Source organism: Marmota flaviventris, chromosome 13 (assembly GCF_047511675.1).
Source record: "Marmota flaviventris isolate mMarFla1 chromosome 13, mMarFla1.hap1, whole genome shotgun sequence".
Lineage (NCBI taxonomy): Eukaryota > Metazoa > Chordata > Mammalia > Rodentia > Sciuridae > Marmota > Marmota flaviventris.
Genome location: NC_092510.1, coordinates 97,106,095 through 97,121,584, shown reverse-complemented (window position 1 = coordinate 97,121,584; position 15,490 = coordinate 97,106,095). Strand labels below are relative to the sequence as shown.

Here is a 15,490-nt window from a genome sequence, read left to right as displayed (position 1 = left end):
CACAGCCCCTGACCTGATGCTTGACAGGCTCAATCTGAGTGGATTGGGATGAGGTCCAGCTCTGCCATTTACTGTGTGATGTTGAAAGAGTTGCTTCACCTCTCTGAGCCTCGATGTCCCCATGTGTAAAATGAAGGACAGTAATAGTATCTACCTTAAAGAGCCTCTGTGAAAATTAAGTAATGTCTGACACCAGTGAGCTCAATGAATTTGGCTTTGTTTTTATTTCTTTCATTGCTATTAGCCTGTGTATCAGCCTCTTGTGTGTTGGTTAGTGAGCATCCATCTCTGGGCTATTTGGTTTTGACCAAGTGGAGTTTCTGGGCTGAGGTGACTTTATAAGTCACAGATTGGGGCTGACACGTCACCTATTGCTTCTTTCACTCACATTACGAGTCTTAGCCAAGAACCAACTCTGCCAGGCCCTGTCCTGGGCACCAGTGTTTCCGAGAAAAGAGGTGGTGGCCCTGGATCTGGGGCACAGAGGCTTGGGAGTGGGTAGCCATGACACACCCTCTAGAAGTCACAGAGGGGCCAGGATCTGGAGGTGCTGGGGCTGCCTTGGCCTGAGACTTGGGTCCCAGGCCTGCCCCTTCTCAGGGTTCCCCTTAGGCAGAGTGGCTTCAGCCTCATCCTCCAGGCACACAGGGCCTGACTCCATTCTGGTCCTGCACCCTCACGCTGCTTCTCTGCCTGGCTCACACGTTTGCCTGAGGAGGCCTGTCTGCATCTGGGTCGCTGTGTCCTTGGTCCCAAGCTTCAGATTCAGATGTCTCTGTAGTCTGGGTCGGCCTTGGTGGCCCCCGAGTCCTGAGTCACTGTGTCCCTGGCCCTGGGTCTGGCCCTCTTCCATCCCCACCACACTCCAGCCTACCGGTGCCCCCCGCAGGTCTCCGAGACCCTGGTGCAGCGCAACGGTGACTTCCTCATCCGGGACTCGCTCACCAGCCTGGGCGACTACGTGCTCACGTGCCGCTGGCGCAACCAGGCGCTGCACTTCAAGATCAACAAGGTGGTGGTGAAGGCGGGCGAGAGCTACACGCACATCCAGTACCTCTTCGAGCAGGAGAGCTTCGATCACGTGCCCGCCCTCGTGCGCTACCACGTGGGCAGCCGCAAGGCCGTGTCGGAGCAGAGCGGGGCCATCATCTACTGCCCGGTCAACCGCACCTTCCCGCTGCGCTACCTCGAGGCCAGCTACGGCCTGGGCCAGGGCAAGGCTGCCAGCCCAGCCAGCCCCTCGGGCTCCAAGGGCAGCCACATGAAGCGGCGCAGCGTCACCATGACAGACGGGCTCACCGCCGACAAGGTCACCCGCAGCGATGGCTGCTCCAACAGGTCAGCCAGGACCCTGCACCAGGCCTCATTCTGCCGGCTGTCAAATGGGGGTGTACGTAGCGAGCTTGATGGGGAAGGGGAGGCCCAGCCATGCCGAACTGGGCGAGATGTCTCCTGGAGCCTCAGTGGGGGGCGGTGGAGGGAACAGAGGGTCTTCAGGACAAAGACCCAGATCCCAGTTCCAGCTCTGCCGCTTGTTGGCGGGTGTCCTGGGCCCGTCCTTCCTCTCTTACCTCCGTGCATCTACCTGTACAGGGCCCACACTCAAATAGCGCCCCCTGGCTTTGCAGTGTGGAAATCCCTGCACAGGAACCAGAATATTCTCAGTGACATTTTAATGACACCTGGTTGCCCCTTGGGCTGGGTAAGACCAGGCCCGGGAGCCCAGGAAAAGCCATAGCAGCTAATGGTGCCCGAGGCCCTAGGGTGCCTGACCCGGGCTGAGGGCTGACGGAGTGGTCCTGTCAACTCCTCTCCCCTGGGTCTTCTAACCCCTGCTTTGTAGATGAGGAGATGGGTTTAGAGCAGGGCAGGCCCTTGCTGGGGTGTGGTAGGATCAAGATTCAAACCCAGATTCAAATTTGTTCACTTCAAAGTCTGCTAATTTCTGTGGCTTTCCTGGCTCTTTGCAAAGAGGTTTGTGCTCTGGGCTAGGCCCTCGTGGCCCATCTCCCTGGGCCTGGGTTGGGCACTGCCAGCCTAGGAATGGATAGATGGCGACCCTGCGGGGAACAGGCAGCTGGTCTGTGGTTTGGAACCAGTGAACATAATGGTGTCAGGATCCACTGGCCATGTGTGCCCAAGGCATCCAGAGCAAAGCGTGGGAGTAGTAAGGAGGAGCCAGGTTGGCAGACCTGGGCCCCTCAGGCCCCTTCCTGCTACTCCTTCTCCCCAGACAGTTTTCCAAGGTTCTCTGGGTAAGGTTCCCAGGAAAGGGAACATTTGTGCAGGTTGTGGACTGCACAAAGTTTTCTACATCCCCGTTCCACCCACAACAGTGGAGGACAAAAAATCCACACTGCCTTCCGCTTATGATGGTGAGGGCGCAGGTGAGGGGTGTGTCTGCTGGGAAAATGTCTGATTTGTACAAAGGTACTTATGGGTTAGCAGGGTTGTGGCCTAGCTGTCCCCTCCCCTTCTTCCTCTAGGGATAAGAAAGACACAGAGAGCCTGAGGAGCCTTCGCTTTGCTGGGGTCCCCCAGGTCTTGTCCTCTTAAGTTGGTCTTGGATTTGAGAGAGGGGAGTGCTGGGCAGGAATCCTGTGGGGGACACAGGGAAGGGGAGCCCGTGCTGTGCTGGCTGGGTAGGATGGACCCTGTGACCCGCGGTGCCACCCCAGCCCAGCACAGCCCTTCCTCCTGGCTTTAGTTTTGGTGCCTGTCCATTGAGAGATTGGATTCCATAATCGCCAAACTTGTTTTTCCTGTGAGGTTCAGGGGGCAAAGACGGGGTCCCAGGAGCCAGCGAGGCCCTGCCCTCTGGGCTCCTGCTCACGGAACTGTCTGTCCACAGCTCATCGCTGCCCGCCCCTCGGGACTCTATCCGCAGCTGTGCCCTCAGCATGGACCAGATCCCAGACCTGCACTCGCCCTTGTCCCCCATCTCAGAGAGTCCCAGCTCCCCTGCCTACAGCACTGGTATGGCCAGCAGCGGTGGGGGGCGCGGGGGGTCTGTCCTAGGTCTTTGTTTCTCGTGTGTTCTGGTGTTGCTGCTCTTCTCAGAGAGCAATGTCTTGCAAGAATTTGCCCTAAAGCTTCCTGGTGGAACTCTTGATCCTAACATATTTCTGTGGCTTCTTTACTCAGTACTTCCCCCCAAAACCCCCGCCCCAGGGACTAGGGATTGAACTCAGGGGAGCTCACCATAAATCCTTCCTAAAATACAGGCCATCAACTTTGTCAGAACCACAAACTTGCCTTCCAAGCAATACCTCCAAGTTCAAATTCCTTACCAGAAATGTTTGATGACATAAATCATTTATGCAAAGTGGCACAGTCAAGTGGCCTAGAGGTCGAGATTGAAATCTGAGCTCCTATCACTTGCTGGCTGGGTAACCTTGAGCAGGTCACTTAACCTCTCTGAGCCTTAGCTTTCTCATCTGCAGAGTAAGGATCATAAAAGTATTTACATCATGGAACGTTGAGAGGGTAAAATAGATTAATGTGCAAAGAAGGATTGCATAGGCAGTAAGAGCTCTCAGTATGTATCACCTGTGGTTTCGGTTTTTCTTTTATTTCATTTTTGCTGGGGTTCTGGGGATAGAACCCAGGGCTTCATGAACATCAGGCAAGTGCTGCACCCTGAGCCACTCCCCCAGACCTTACCTCTGATTTTTTTTTTTTAATACAAGGGATTGAACCGAGGGGTGCTTGACCACTAAGCCGCATTCCTTCTTTAAAAATTTTTATTTAGAGACAGGGTCACTGAGTTGCTTAGTGCCTCACTAAGTTGCTGAGGTTGGCTTTGAACTTGTGATCCTCCTGCCTCAGCCTCCCAAGCTGCTGGGATTACAGGCATGTGCCACTGCCCCTAGCTCCTCACTTCTGATGTTTGGTGATGCTTTCACTGCTGTTGACCTGTGTATCTCCAGCATTTTGCCAGTTCTGGGCACACAGCATGTCCCTAGTAAATTATTACTGCTCATTCATCCAGAACTAACACCACTGGCACAATCAACTCCAGAGAGCCTGAGCTTCCCCTCCAAGTAGTTTTGTGGTTCCCCGAGGCTGTGACAGCTGCAGGGTAGGGGCGTGGGGACGCCTGTGGTCCTGGTGATTTGGAGTATCACCGAGGACTGACCATTTGCCTGAGTTTGCTGGGCCTGGTCTCCATCCTGGTAGGGAAGGGGGGGTGTCCCTCCCACGTGGAGGATGGAGCCTGTTCTTTAGGGAGCAGGGATGAGGAACCCTGCTTGGTGGGGAGCTGTGGTGACTAGTCCTCTCTCTTGCTCTCCGCAGTAACCCGCGTCCATGCCGCCCCTGCAGCCCCCTCTGCCACCGCACTGCCTGCCTCCCCTGTGGCCCGCCGCTCCAGCGAGCCCCAGCTGTGTTCCGGAAGTGCCTCAAAGCCTCCCGGAGAGTCAGACAAGGGTCCTCATGCGAGCCCCTCCCACACCCTCTCCAAGGCCTCCCCGTCCCCATCACTCAGCAGCTACAGTGACCCAGACTCCGGACACTACTGCCAACTCCAGCCTCCCATCCGGGGCAGCCGAGAGTGGGCAGCAGTAGAAGCCACCAGCCGGCAGCCCAGGAGCTATGGAGAAAGACTAAAGGAACTGTCAGAAAACGGGGTCCCCGAAGGGGACCGGGGCAAGTCCTTCACAGCCCCCATTGTAGAAGCCACCTCTTCCTTCAACCCAGCCACCTTCCAATCACTACTGATCCCCAAAGATAACCGGCCACTGGAGGTGGGCCTTCTGCGAAAGGTCAAGGAGCTGCTGGCCGAGGTGGATGCCCGGACACTGGCCCGACATGTCACCAAGGTTGACTGCCTGGTAGGTGCTGGGTGTGGACTGGAGTGGGGACAGCAGCTTTATCCTTGGCTTTGGGGCAGGAGTCAGGGTGGTGAGGGGCCTGGTTCCCCAATTCCGTTTTCCTCCAGACGTGGGTTTGGCATTGAGCCAGGCAGTGCTGAAATGCACTGGGGCTGACTCTGTGAGGCACCCGGGGCCCTTCCGCGGTGTCCAGGGACGGAAAGTCTGACTCCCCGCCCCCGCGCTCCCTCGTGGACAAATAAGGAAAAACATTCCCATAAATCACCCACACCTGGGTCTTCGATTTTTAGTATTTCTTTGACCACCCAAGGACTCCAGTTCTCTTTGTGCCCAGTTTCTAGCTCTGCGTCCGGGGGAGCCGGTTGTTCACGCTGGTCTCCGAGCCAGGGAGGAGAGAAGAGAGACAAGGCAGAGATGTTGCTCCATGGAGAGCGCTGGGCAGGGAAGAGGAAGGTTCTAGGCCCAATGTGTGGCCTTGGGCAAGCCCATTCCCTCCCTGGGCCTCAGGTTTGCCATCTGGAATAGGGCTCTTAAACTTAACTGCATATTCAACACGCGGGGAACCCCTGGACATTGCCCCCTTCTCCCCCATTTCGCAGATGGGGAAACGAGGCTCAGGAAGATGGAATTCCGTGCTCCTGTAGAGGGCCACGGTGGAGCTGGGATTCAAACCGGCCTCCTAGCTAGGCCTCTTAGAAGGAACTCTCTGACTCCCAGATGGCCTGGGCCAGCCCTGACAGGAAATTAATCAGACCTCTGGGCGTCCTTGCAGGTTGCTAGGATACTGGGCGTTACCAAGGAGATGCAGACCCTAATGGGAGTCCGCTGGGGCATGGAACTGCTCACCCTCCCCCATGGCCGTCAGCTACGACTAGACCTGTTGGAAAGGTAAGGCAGGCGCCGCGCCCCGGGACTCGCGGGGGACCCCCGGGCTACCTGCTCGGGCTTGGCTGAAGCCGTGGGGCTCCTTAGCCTGTCCGCCCGCTCCCGGGGTTCCGGCCACACCTCCCACCCATTGGCCAATCGCAACTCTTGATATCCAGCTCAAAGCAATCCTGGCTCCCCAAAGACTGCGCCCGCTATCTCTGGATTATCCGTCTGCAGCCCCTTGTCCACAGCCTGGGCCCGGCTCATCGTTTCTGGCCTCACGGCGGATTCTTAAAACAGCTTGCGCGAGCCACTCCGCTCCCTCAAGCCCCGCCCCAGGCGCCCTGGTCCCGCCCCCGGAGCATGCTGACCAATCAGAAGCACTGAGCCTTGGTCCCCCTCCAGCTGGCCGCGCCCCCTAACCTCAGGGATCTCACTCAGACTCTGCGCTCGGCCCATCGCCGGTGATGGACAGTGGCAAGGGCCCCTCCCCGCGTACTTGGCCCCGCTCCCTCTGACCCTGCCGCTCTGACAGGTTCCACACCATGTCCATCATGCTGGCAGTGGACATCCTGGGCTGCACTGGCTCGGCGGAGGAGCGAGCAGCGCTGCTGTACAAGACCATTCAGCTGGCGGCCGAGCTGCGGGGGACTATGGGCAACATGTTCAGCTTCGCTGCGGTCATGGGCGCCCTGGACATGGCCCAGGTACTGAGGGGCCCGCCTAGAGCTGGGCACCCTGTAGACTGGAAGCGCCCTGGGCGGGTTTCTCCGGGATGGAAATGGGAAGAGCTTTGTGAGTTCCTAGGCATGGCTGTGAAAGAGTAACCAGGAGAACGCAGTTCCCCAAGGGCTGGCCAAGGACACGTTCTTTTCCCTTCCCTGGGTCTCAGTTTCCCCACTTGTAGGATGAATGAGGAGTATTTGATGCATTTAAAGAAAACACAAAGGCCAGTGAGGTGGCACAGACCTGTAATCCCAGCCAACGGGGAGGCTGAGGCAGGAGGATTACAAGTTCAAAGCCAGCCTCAGCAACTTACTGAGACCCTGTCTCCAGATGAAATGAAATTTGGAAAAGGCTGGGAGTGAAGCTGAGAGGTGGAGCACTTGGAGGTCAACCCCCAGTATTGCCAGAGAGAGAAACATGACACAGTATCATTGAATGGACACTCACCTGTGCCCTGGGCTGGTGCTACACTGTTTACCAGCATTGATTCCTGAAAAGACTCTCATGAGGTGGATGCCTCTGTTGTCTGCTCTTGTTACAGATGGAGCAACTGAAAGCAGTACTTGCCTGTGGTCACACAGGTCCAAAAGTTTAGGATTTGAACTGATTTCCAGTGCAACCATTATGCCACACTGCCTCTCCTGTGCCTAATAAATAGGAACAACAGGGGCTCGGGGGCAGAGTCTCAGGTTCGCGTCTCAGCTCTGCCACTTATTTTCAGAATAATCTTGGGCAAGTCATTCCCACCTGAGATTTAGTTCCTTCAGCTGTAAAATGGGTTGTGTTGGCAGCATCATGACACGAAAGGCAGCCTACACTGTCCTTGGTCCACCAATGGTGGCCAGAACAGCTCTTGTTATCCCACATCTGTGTGTCCACTCAGCAGGGTGGCCTGTGGCCAGCATCCACTGCTGGCCACTTCCTTGGGCAACTTCTCACAGTCTGATCTCCCCAGATTTCCCGGCTGGAACAGACATGGGTAACCCTGCGGCAACGACACACAGAGGGTGCCATCCTGTATGAGAAGAAACTCAAGCCTTTTCTCAAGAGCCTCAATGAGGGCAAAGGTACCTCCCTGCCTTGCTGTGTGACCTTGGACAGGTTCTAGCCCTCTCTGGGCTGCCATAGATTCTCCCAGCGTGGATGATAAGGAGAGCTTGGTGAGCTTACTTTTTGCACCTGGCAACCTCATTAGCCACGTCCAAGTCTAGGCTCAGCACTTGGGACTGCGTCATCGCTGCTGTAGGTGCACCCAGGGGAAACTAAAAGGAAGGGTCTGTCTCAGGAGTCTGGATCCCCGGGAACTCTCTGGGACCTTAGGCAGGCCCCTCTCCTCTCGCCCCTCAGCTCCGGGGAATCAGTGGATGTGGGACCTCTAGGGTCCCTAAGTGCCTGCTCTCTCTGTCCCCTGCAGAAGGCCCTCCGCTGAGCAACACCACGTTTCCCCATGTGCTGCCACTCATCACTCTGCTGGAGTGTGATTCGGCCCCTGCTGAGGGTCCCGAGCCCTGGGGCAGCACGGAGCATGGCGTGGAGGTGGTGCTGGCCCACCTGGAGGCCGCCCGCACGGTGGCACACCACGGAGGGCTCTACCATACCAATGCCGAGGTCAAGCTGCAGGGTGAGTGTGGTCGATGCCCAGGTTCCCCTCCTCCCAGCATCCACTCGGTGCTCGGTGCTCGTCCCTCTGTTCTGCCCCAGCTCCCCGCTCCTCATCTTATCACCTTCTTCACTCAGTAGTTCAACAGGCAATTGTTGGGTGCACCTTGGCTGTGGTCCTTAGCTTGGCTGAGCCTCAGTGTTCTCGTCTTTGAAATGTAAAAGAAAGAGGTGCCCAGCCTGGTACCTGGGGTGGAGACAGCCGCCACACTTCAGGGAGCTCAGTTTGTAACACCCTCACATGAAAGTGGCAGTGTCTGTTACTGCCTTTGGTGTTAAGTTGCAGAAATTCACTGGAGATAAATTAGAAATTACAGCTGAGCAAAAATAAGATTTAAAAACTGCCGCAGTCTGGCTGGGCACAAATAACCCAGCCGCCAAAAAGCCTTATAGGTTCAAACAGCAACTCTTTATTCCTGAACTCTCACCGGCACTCTACACACACTTTCTGGGAACACACTCCCTCCACCGGGCTCCTGGAACCCCGGAGAACTCAATGGGAACTCCAAAGTAGCTGTGCCTGAGGCAGCAGGATCCGCCCTAATCCCAGCAGGATCCGCCCTAATCCCGGAGCTGGGTCACCTTTCAACCATTCCCTCTAGCAAAATGCCAGGCATCATTCCACTAAACTGTGGCTCTCAACAAAAAACTTACCCACAATTACCCAGGGGTAAACTCTGTGAATATTCTGATAGGTTTTTCTGACTTTCTTGCCTTTTTTTTTCCCCAAGAAGGAATAAAAAGATATGTATTTTATATTTACTTGTAAAACGTATATATGTTTCTTAAAAAAATGGAACTTATGGGAAAAAAAAGGAAAGAAAGAGAAAACGATCATGCAAGATCTCAAAAACTTCCAAAGAATTAAACATTAATATTTCGTCTTCTAAGGACTGGGGATTCAGCTCAGTGATAGAGTATTTGCCTAGCATGTACGAAGCCTTGGGCTTGATCCCTGGTAATGAAAAAAATGCTTGTCTAGAAAATAGTAGGAGAAAGACCAGACACTGCCATGCATGGTTATGTTCATTAACAGACTTTGTTGGCTCCCTGGTGGGCTATGGGGAGGTTGCCTCAAATGAGACCCTGAAGAATGTGGGGACTCTGAATGGGAGCCCCAGCCTCCTTCCAACCAGATGGTGGTCCCTGACCCTGTGCCCCTGCCCTGCAGGATTCCAGGCCCGGCCAGAGCTCCTGGAGGTGTTCAGCACCGAGTTCCAGATGCGCCTCCTCTGGGGCAGCCAAGGGGCCAGCAGCAGCCAAGCCCGGCGCTATGAGAAGTTCGACAAGGTTCTCACTGCCCTGTCACACAAGCTGGAGCCTGCTGTCCGCTCCAGTGAGCTGTGACCCCCAGGAACCTTCCCCTCTGCAGCTGTGGGCAGCAAAGGGGGCAGAGCCCTTTCCCCAGAGCACCCCAGGGACACTGTGATCAACCCAAAATGTTCTGGGTTCAACTCCAGGATCTCCATTGCAACTCCAGGGTCCTGCCTGGACTCTGGGCTCCACCTTCCAGTCACCTACGTACCAGTCTCCCTTCAGGAAGGACAGGGACCTTGCTCCTCCTACCAGCTTCTGCTGTCCCCCTTCCTGCCCAGGTTCCCTGTTTTTGAGCCATGGGAGGCCCCTCATGCCTCCTCCCTCTCCCCTGGGTATTTGCCTCCACTGGCACCAAGGCCTCCATCTTGCTGTAAATAAGTCTGTTCTGTAAATAGATGTACAGAAACCATGTTCTTTCTTTCATATAATAAACTTTTATGACTCTTTCTTCTGTCTCTCAGAAGGGGCTGGGGGTGGAAAGAAGCACTTTTTCTCAGGTGAAAAGTAGAGAACTTCATTTAACAATTGCTTGCTGGGCATGATGACACACGTCTTGTAATCCCGGCCACTCAGGAGGCTGAGGCACGAGGATCATGAGTTTGAGGCCAGCTTCAGCAACTCAGCAAGACCTATTTCCAAATAAAAATTAAAAGGGCTGGAGCCTCAGTAGTAGAGCACCCCTGGGTTGAAAAAAAAAAACCCCAAAACTTATTTAGCACTTGGAACTTTCCAGTTTGTTCCAGGAGCCAGGTGATAATTCCAACCTAGTGGGAGACATACAGGTATAACTTCCTTCTGTCCCATGCCCTGCCTCAGGAAGCCACAGCAACGATTATCACAAACACAAGGACCCAAGATGTTTGGAGTAGAAGGGTTTTCAGAAATCTAGGACTTCAACTCCCTTCTGTAAAACAGAAATGGAGAGAGAAAGGACTTTCCCTAGGTCCCAGCAATAGAACGAGGAAGGCTACAAACTGGCTCCCCTGACCCAGGGTTCTTTCTCAATAGAGGGAAGTAATAATTTCAGGTTTGAGATGTGGCCCTGAAGTCATGTGTGTGTGTGTGTGGGGGGGGGGGGGTTGTGTGTGTTAAGCTGGGTAGGGCAGGGACCTTCAAGCTAGACCACAAAGACAGCTCTCAGTTCTTTCACTCCAGTGGGTGGGAGAGGTAAAGGTAAGCAATGTAGATCAACAGGATCCCAAGCCAACCTGGGGTCCCCAGGAGCTTGTTCACTGCATTTGAAATATCTGGGTTCCTTCGCCTCTGAATTATTTGACCAATCGGACCTGTACCACATGACATGGTACAAAGCATCTTTGGCTAAAGCTGGAGGTGGTTGAGTTTTGTTGTTCATTAGCAGGGGCAACTTGGATAAGAAGCTTAACCTCTTGGGTCCCAAATTCCTCCTCAAAATAAACAAGGACAATCACAGAACCCATCTGCTAGGATTGATGGTAAGCATTTGGTATGTAGTGGCATCTAGGTAAGGGACAGTTATGTTTCATACATAATGGATTGTCAGTGATCATTTATCAATTACTTTCTGAGTCAAAATACTATTTGCCTGCACCTCATTGAAATATCACCATTTCCATGTTGAGGTTGTGGCTTAGTGGTAGAGTGCTTGCCTACTACATATGAGGCATTGGCACTGGGTTGGATTCTCAGCATTGGATACAAATAAATAAATAAAAAATAAAGGTCCATCAACAACTAAAAAAAAATTAAAAGAGAAATATCACCATGTCCATGTATAGCAGATACTATTATATTATAGCATGTGTATGGCACCTGAAGCTAATGGCACATAGCGTTGCTCACCAAAAGCTATTATTAGTGAACCCTCTTTTGTCATATAAAAGAAGAGGTTGGAAGAGGCGCTTTGCAAGATGTAAGGTTCCGCACAAGTTTTTGTTATAGTTGTTACGTTACCTTTTGTGGTCATAATCCTTTATTTATCCCTTTCTGAGCTTCCGTGATGGTCCCCTAGTTACCGTGGCCATGGAAACGCGGCCCGCTGACCCGGACTGGACGGTTCGCGGGCTCCCCCTGGAGGCACCCTGGAGTCCTGCTGCGCGACGACGGGGCGGGCCTTTGAGACGCGCGGGAGGGGAGCTGGGAGTTGTAGGCCATGGGCGTGGCTGCGGCGGAGCAGTGCACGCCGGGAGCTGTAGTTCGTACGTCGAGTGGTTGGCTGCCCCTGACTGAGCTTGGGCCGCTCCCGGATGGCTGCCGCCACGCGCGGCTGCCCGCCCTTGGGCTCGCTCCTCCGGCTGCTAGGGCTGCTCTCAGCCGCGACTGCCTCCTGGGACCTAGCTTCGCTGCGCTGCAACCTAGGCTCCTTCTGCGAATGCGACTTCCGGCCCGATTTGCCCGGTGAGGGGACAGGGAGCCCGGAGCGAGGAGCGGGTGGATAGGGAGCTTGCCTCAGGGCCGGGCATCCGTGAACCCGAGGCGGGAACCCGCAGACCTGCGGACGGCCAGGGCCGAAGTGGGGCCGGCTCCGAGGGGACTTGAGCGCCTGTGGCACGGACCTGAAGCGTAGGTTATTGGTGCCCGTTAGAGTCCCAGAGGGTTTGCGAGGATGAAGAGAGCGAGCCTGTTGCCAGGAAGGCCCCCGCGGGGACATATTAGGCCCTCATGGAGTGGACTTGCAGTCCAGGGAGAAGCCTGTATTGGGGATTGGCAGGGGCTTGGGCATAATGGGTTGGCAGCTCCCGCTCATTTAGGGCTGGCGCAATCTGGAGAACCGCCTGGTGGGGGCGCGGCCCAGATAAGCCAGGCTGATAGGTGGCCCGTGCAGATAGCCGCAAGGGCCCTATTCCCTGTCCACACTTGGGACAAGCATGCCAAACACAGGGTTCCCTAGACCAAGTCCCAGGCATGATTTCCACCCTGAAATTCTACCTTGGTTCTGACACTGTCCTGTGACCCTAGGTCTGGAGTGTGACCTGGCCCAGCACTTGGCCGGGCAGCATCTGGCCAAGGCATTGGTGGTGAAGTCCCTGAAGGCCTTTGTGCACGATCCCAGCCCCACCAAACCGCTGGTTCTCTCCCTGCACGGCTGGACAGGCACTGGCAAATCCTATGTCAGCTCCCTCTTGGCTCAGTACCTCTTCCAGGGTGGCCTTCGCAGCCCGCACGTGCACCACTTTTCCCCCATCATCCACTTCCCGCACCCCAGCAACATCGATCGCTACAAGGTAGGCTGAATGTGTCTTGGACCACCATTGGCCTGCACATGGGGTGACAGACCCTGAGGAGTGAGTCCTAGCCCAGTAAGTGGAGTCACTTGTCCCAGGTCACACAGCCAGCTGGATCTTCAGCCCTCAGAACCCATCCTGAACAGAGCGTGAGACTGTGCCATTCTGTCTGGCAGGGAGTTCTTTTATTGGCTGGGAAACAGTATTGGTACCTACCTGCCAGTTGCTGTGAAGGGGACAGCATTATACAATTGCAGGTATCACTTATTGAGCACCTGTGTTTGCCAGACAGTCTGCTTTATCGTATCCCTGTAAAGCACTGAGCTCCAATTTGTGGCTCAGAGGAAGCACTAAAACACTGGCTCTGACCACTGTTGTTGATTGCAAGGCACCTTCCAAGTCCATCTCTCTTGGCTGCCAACACTTTGGGAGCAAAGTTCAGGTTCAAGTAGTAGGAAAGAGCTTCTCCTGGTATAGAAAAGAGTAGATGTGGGCTGGGCTGGGGCTTAGTGGCAGAGTGCTTGCCTAGCATGAGTGAGGCACTGGGTTCGATCCTTAGCACCACATAAAAATAAACAAAATAAAGGCATTCTGTCCATTTACAACTACAAAATAATTAAAAAAAAAAAAAAAAAAAAAGAGTAGATGTCATGGAAGGAGCCCTCAACAGGGAGGCAGGGGCTGTTCTACTGACATGCTGTGCGATCTTAGGCAAGTCTCTGCCCCTCTCTGGGCTCTCTTTTTACCATCAGTCTTAAGAATGGTTTTCTGCTCTGTGGGAGACTGTATCTCCTGGGGAGGGGTTTTGTTCTTGGTTTGGGAAGAAGTTTGGGGTTGAAGCTCTCTGGCTCCCTGGAACTCCTCTTTTCCCCGTAGAAGGATCTTAAGAACTGGGTCCAGGGGAACTTGACTGCCTGCGGCCGCTCCCTCTTCCTCTTTGATGAGATGGACAAGCTGCCCCCAGGCCTGATGGAGGTCCTGCGGCCTTTCCTGGGCCCCTCCTGGGTTGTATATGGAACCAACTATCGAAAAGCTATCTTCATCTTCATCAGGTAGGGCTGGTTTTGTAATGGGCACAGCAGGAGGACACTTGTCCCATGTCCAGCTGTCTGCTCTTGGCCTGTGCTCCCAGGGTCCAGTCAGGCTGTCCCAAAGCCCCTCACTCTTGCTGGTGACATCATCTAAGGTGGCTGACGACCCCTTTGACATTCCCAAAGCTATTCCAGCTTCTGTCTTTGTATCCTCATCCCTTCTTTGCGGAGACCCTGCTATGTCCACTTATCCCTCGTTTTTGGACAGGAGGACAAATGGGACTGGAGTTCTCATCCTCTAATTCTCGCTCAGGTCCTGGCCATTAACTCAGGCAAAACTGTGTTACTTTCCTGAGACCCCACCTCCTCTCTGAGCGGTCCCCATGTCCCCATGTTGGTGGCCCTTTGGCCTACCGGAGGCTGCAGAAGGGGAGTCAGTTAAGGACACAGAGTTCTGTAAACTAAGTTGCACGGCACACGTGTGTGCGTACGGCATGGCCACGCTGGAGAGGAGAGCTGGGGAGAGCAGTGTCTCCATCGGCTGACCCCTGGTCCTGTTAGGTGGCACCAGGGAAGTGAGGGCCCACTCCGGCCCTGGTCCCTGGCTGAGCCTCTGCCTGGGTCCCCCATGATTTTAGCAACACTGGTGGTGAACAGATCAACCAGGTGGCCTTGGAGGCATGGCGCAGCCGCAGGGACCGAGAGGAGATCAGCCTGCAGGAGCTGGAGCCAGCCGTCTCCCGAGCTGTGCTGGACAACCCACACCGTGAGTTACTCGGGCCCTGCCCCGTGTGGCTTCACCCGCAGCCCAGTGGGCTGACTGCCAGGGAGGGCCGGGTTCCCTGGGGTCTCAAGTTCTGCCACTGACCCAGCAGAGGCTTCAGCACTCCCAGGTCTGCGACCTGAATGGGTCACAACCCCTCAGAGCCTGTGTCTGGAAAGGGGCTAAAAGGAGAGGGCCCAGCACACCCCTCCTCTGCCCGGGGGGCTGGCTTCCCTCTTCTGTAGCACGTGTCCTTCCTGCAGATGGTTTCTGGCACTCGGGCATCGTGGAGGAGCGCCTGCTGGACGCCATGGTGCCCTTCCTCCCGCTTCAGCGGCACCACGTGCGGCACTGTGTTCTCAACGAGCTGGCCCAGCTGGGCCTGGAGCCCCGGGACGAGGTGGTGCAGGCCGTGTTGGACAGCACGACCTACTTCCCCGAGGATGAGCAGCTCTTCTCGTCCAATGGCTGCAAAACAGTGGCCTCTCGAATCGCCTTCTTCCTCTGACCCCAGAATGGCATCCTTCCTTGCCTGGCCAGCCTGCAGGAAAGGCCGGAGGGACCCTTGTCCAGAGACTCTGGAGAGTGGGCCCCAGAGCACGCAGTCAAGATGAAGAGGGGTATTGGCCAGGCCAAGGATAGACGCCGGGAAAGGCCTAGCTTCAGAACTGGTTAGAGGCGTCCTGGCCTCTGCTCCCGGTCACCCTGGAACCTCACTGAGCCCTGACTTTCTCCTGCAGCCTGAGCCTTCTTAATGTGAATGTAACTCAGGGATCAAGGTTCATGGCTGTCGTCCTTTCTGGGTCTGTTACCCACACCCCTGGCCCTGGCACTGTACCCCACCTCACTCTACAGTCTGTGACCCCAGTATCACAGCTCATGCTGGGACTTAACAGTTTTCATGAGTTGAGGGACTCAAGATGCCACCTCGGCCTGGATTTACAAGTTTTTAATTTTTTAAAAGAAGAGAACAAGTATAATAAACGTAGCCATGGACTAGAGGAACGCTGGTCGAGGTTGCTTTTGCTTTGGAAGGACTCAGCCTCCGGTGCCTGTGGGGGCAGAATCGTCCCTGCTCCAGCGAGAAGCAAG

At 55.0% G+C, this 15,490-nt stretch overlaps 2 protein-coding genes across 6 annotated transcripts in view; both read left to right on the top strand.

Moving 5' to 3' along the window:
- The window catches only part of Sh2d3c (SH2 domain containing 3C), a 29,046-nt gene extending 19,199 nt beyond the window's left edge, over positions 1-9,847 (top strand). For both annotated transcript variants that reach the window (XM_027943914.2, XM_071600987.1), the window contains 8 exons: positions 890-1,338; positions 2,852-2,976; positions 4,297-4,832; positions 5,605-5,720; positions 6,235-6,406; positions 7,381-7,492; positions 7,840-8,046; positions 9,256-9,847. In XM_027943914.2, coding sequence (XP_027799715.2) covers positions 890-1,338; positions 2,852-2,976; positions 4,297-4,832; positions 5,605-5,720; positions 6,235-6,406; positions 7,381-7,492; positions 7,840-8,046; positions 9,256-9,431 — 1,893 coding nt within the window. In that variant the 3' untranslated portion in view covers positions 9,432-9,847. The remainder of the gene's footprint in view (positions 1-889; positions 1,339-2,851; positions 2,977-4,296; positions 4,833-5,604; positions 5,721-6,234; positions 6,407-7,380; positions 7,493-7,839; positions 8,047-9,255) is intronic.
- Positions 9,848-9,949: 102 nt separating this feature from the next.
- Tor2a (torsin family 2 member A) lies at positions 9,950-15,399 on the top strand. Of its 4 annotated transcripts, none has more exons than XM_071600989.1 (6): positions 9,950-11,777; positions 12,339-12,604; positions 12,703-12,861; positions 13,481-13,656; positions 14,274-14,401; positions 14,662-15,399. In XM_071600989.1, the coding sequence occupies exons 1-6, from the start codon at positions 11,627-11,629 to the stop codon at positions 14,904-14,906; spliced, it is 1,125 nt and encodes a 374-aa protein (XP_071457090.1). In that variant the 5' UTR covers positions 9,950-11,626; the 3' UTR covers positions 14,907-15,399. The 4 variants fall into 4 exon arrangements, with proteins under 4 accessions (XP_071457090.1, XP_071457089.1, XP_027799726.2 ...); XM_071600988.1 differs by having other exon boundaries at positions 12,685-12,861; XM_027943925.3 differs by lacking the exon at positions 12,703-12,861.
- The last annotated feature ends 91 nt before the right edge of the window (positions 15,400-15,490 follow it).

Excerpts from the sequence above, each read along its gene's own strand:
- Tor2a (XM_071600988.1), top strand. The coding sequence starts at position 11,627 with ATGGCTGCCGCCACGCGCGGCTGCCCGCCCTTGGGCTCGCTCCTCCGG. Across the intron at positions 12,862-13,480 it reads ACAGCATTATACAATTGCAG|AAGGATCTTAAGAACTGGGT; the intron begins GTATCACTTATT and ends TTTTCCCCGTAG. Across the intron at positions 13,657-14,273 it reads GCTATCTTCATCTTCATCAG|CAACACTGGTGGTGAACAGA; the intron begins GTAGGGCTGGTT and ends CCATGATTTTAG.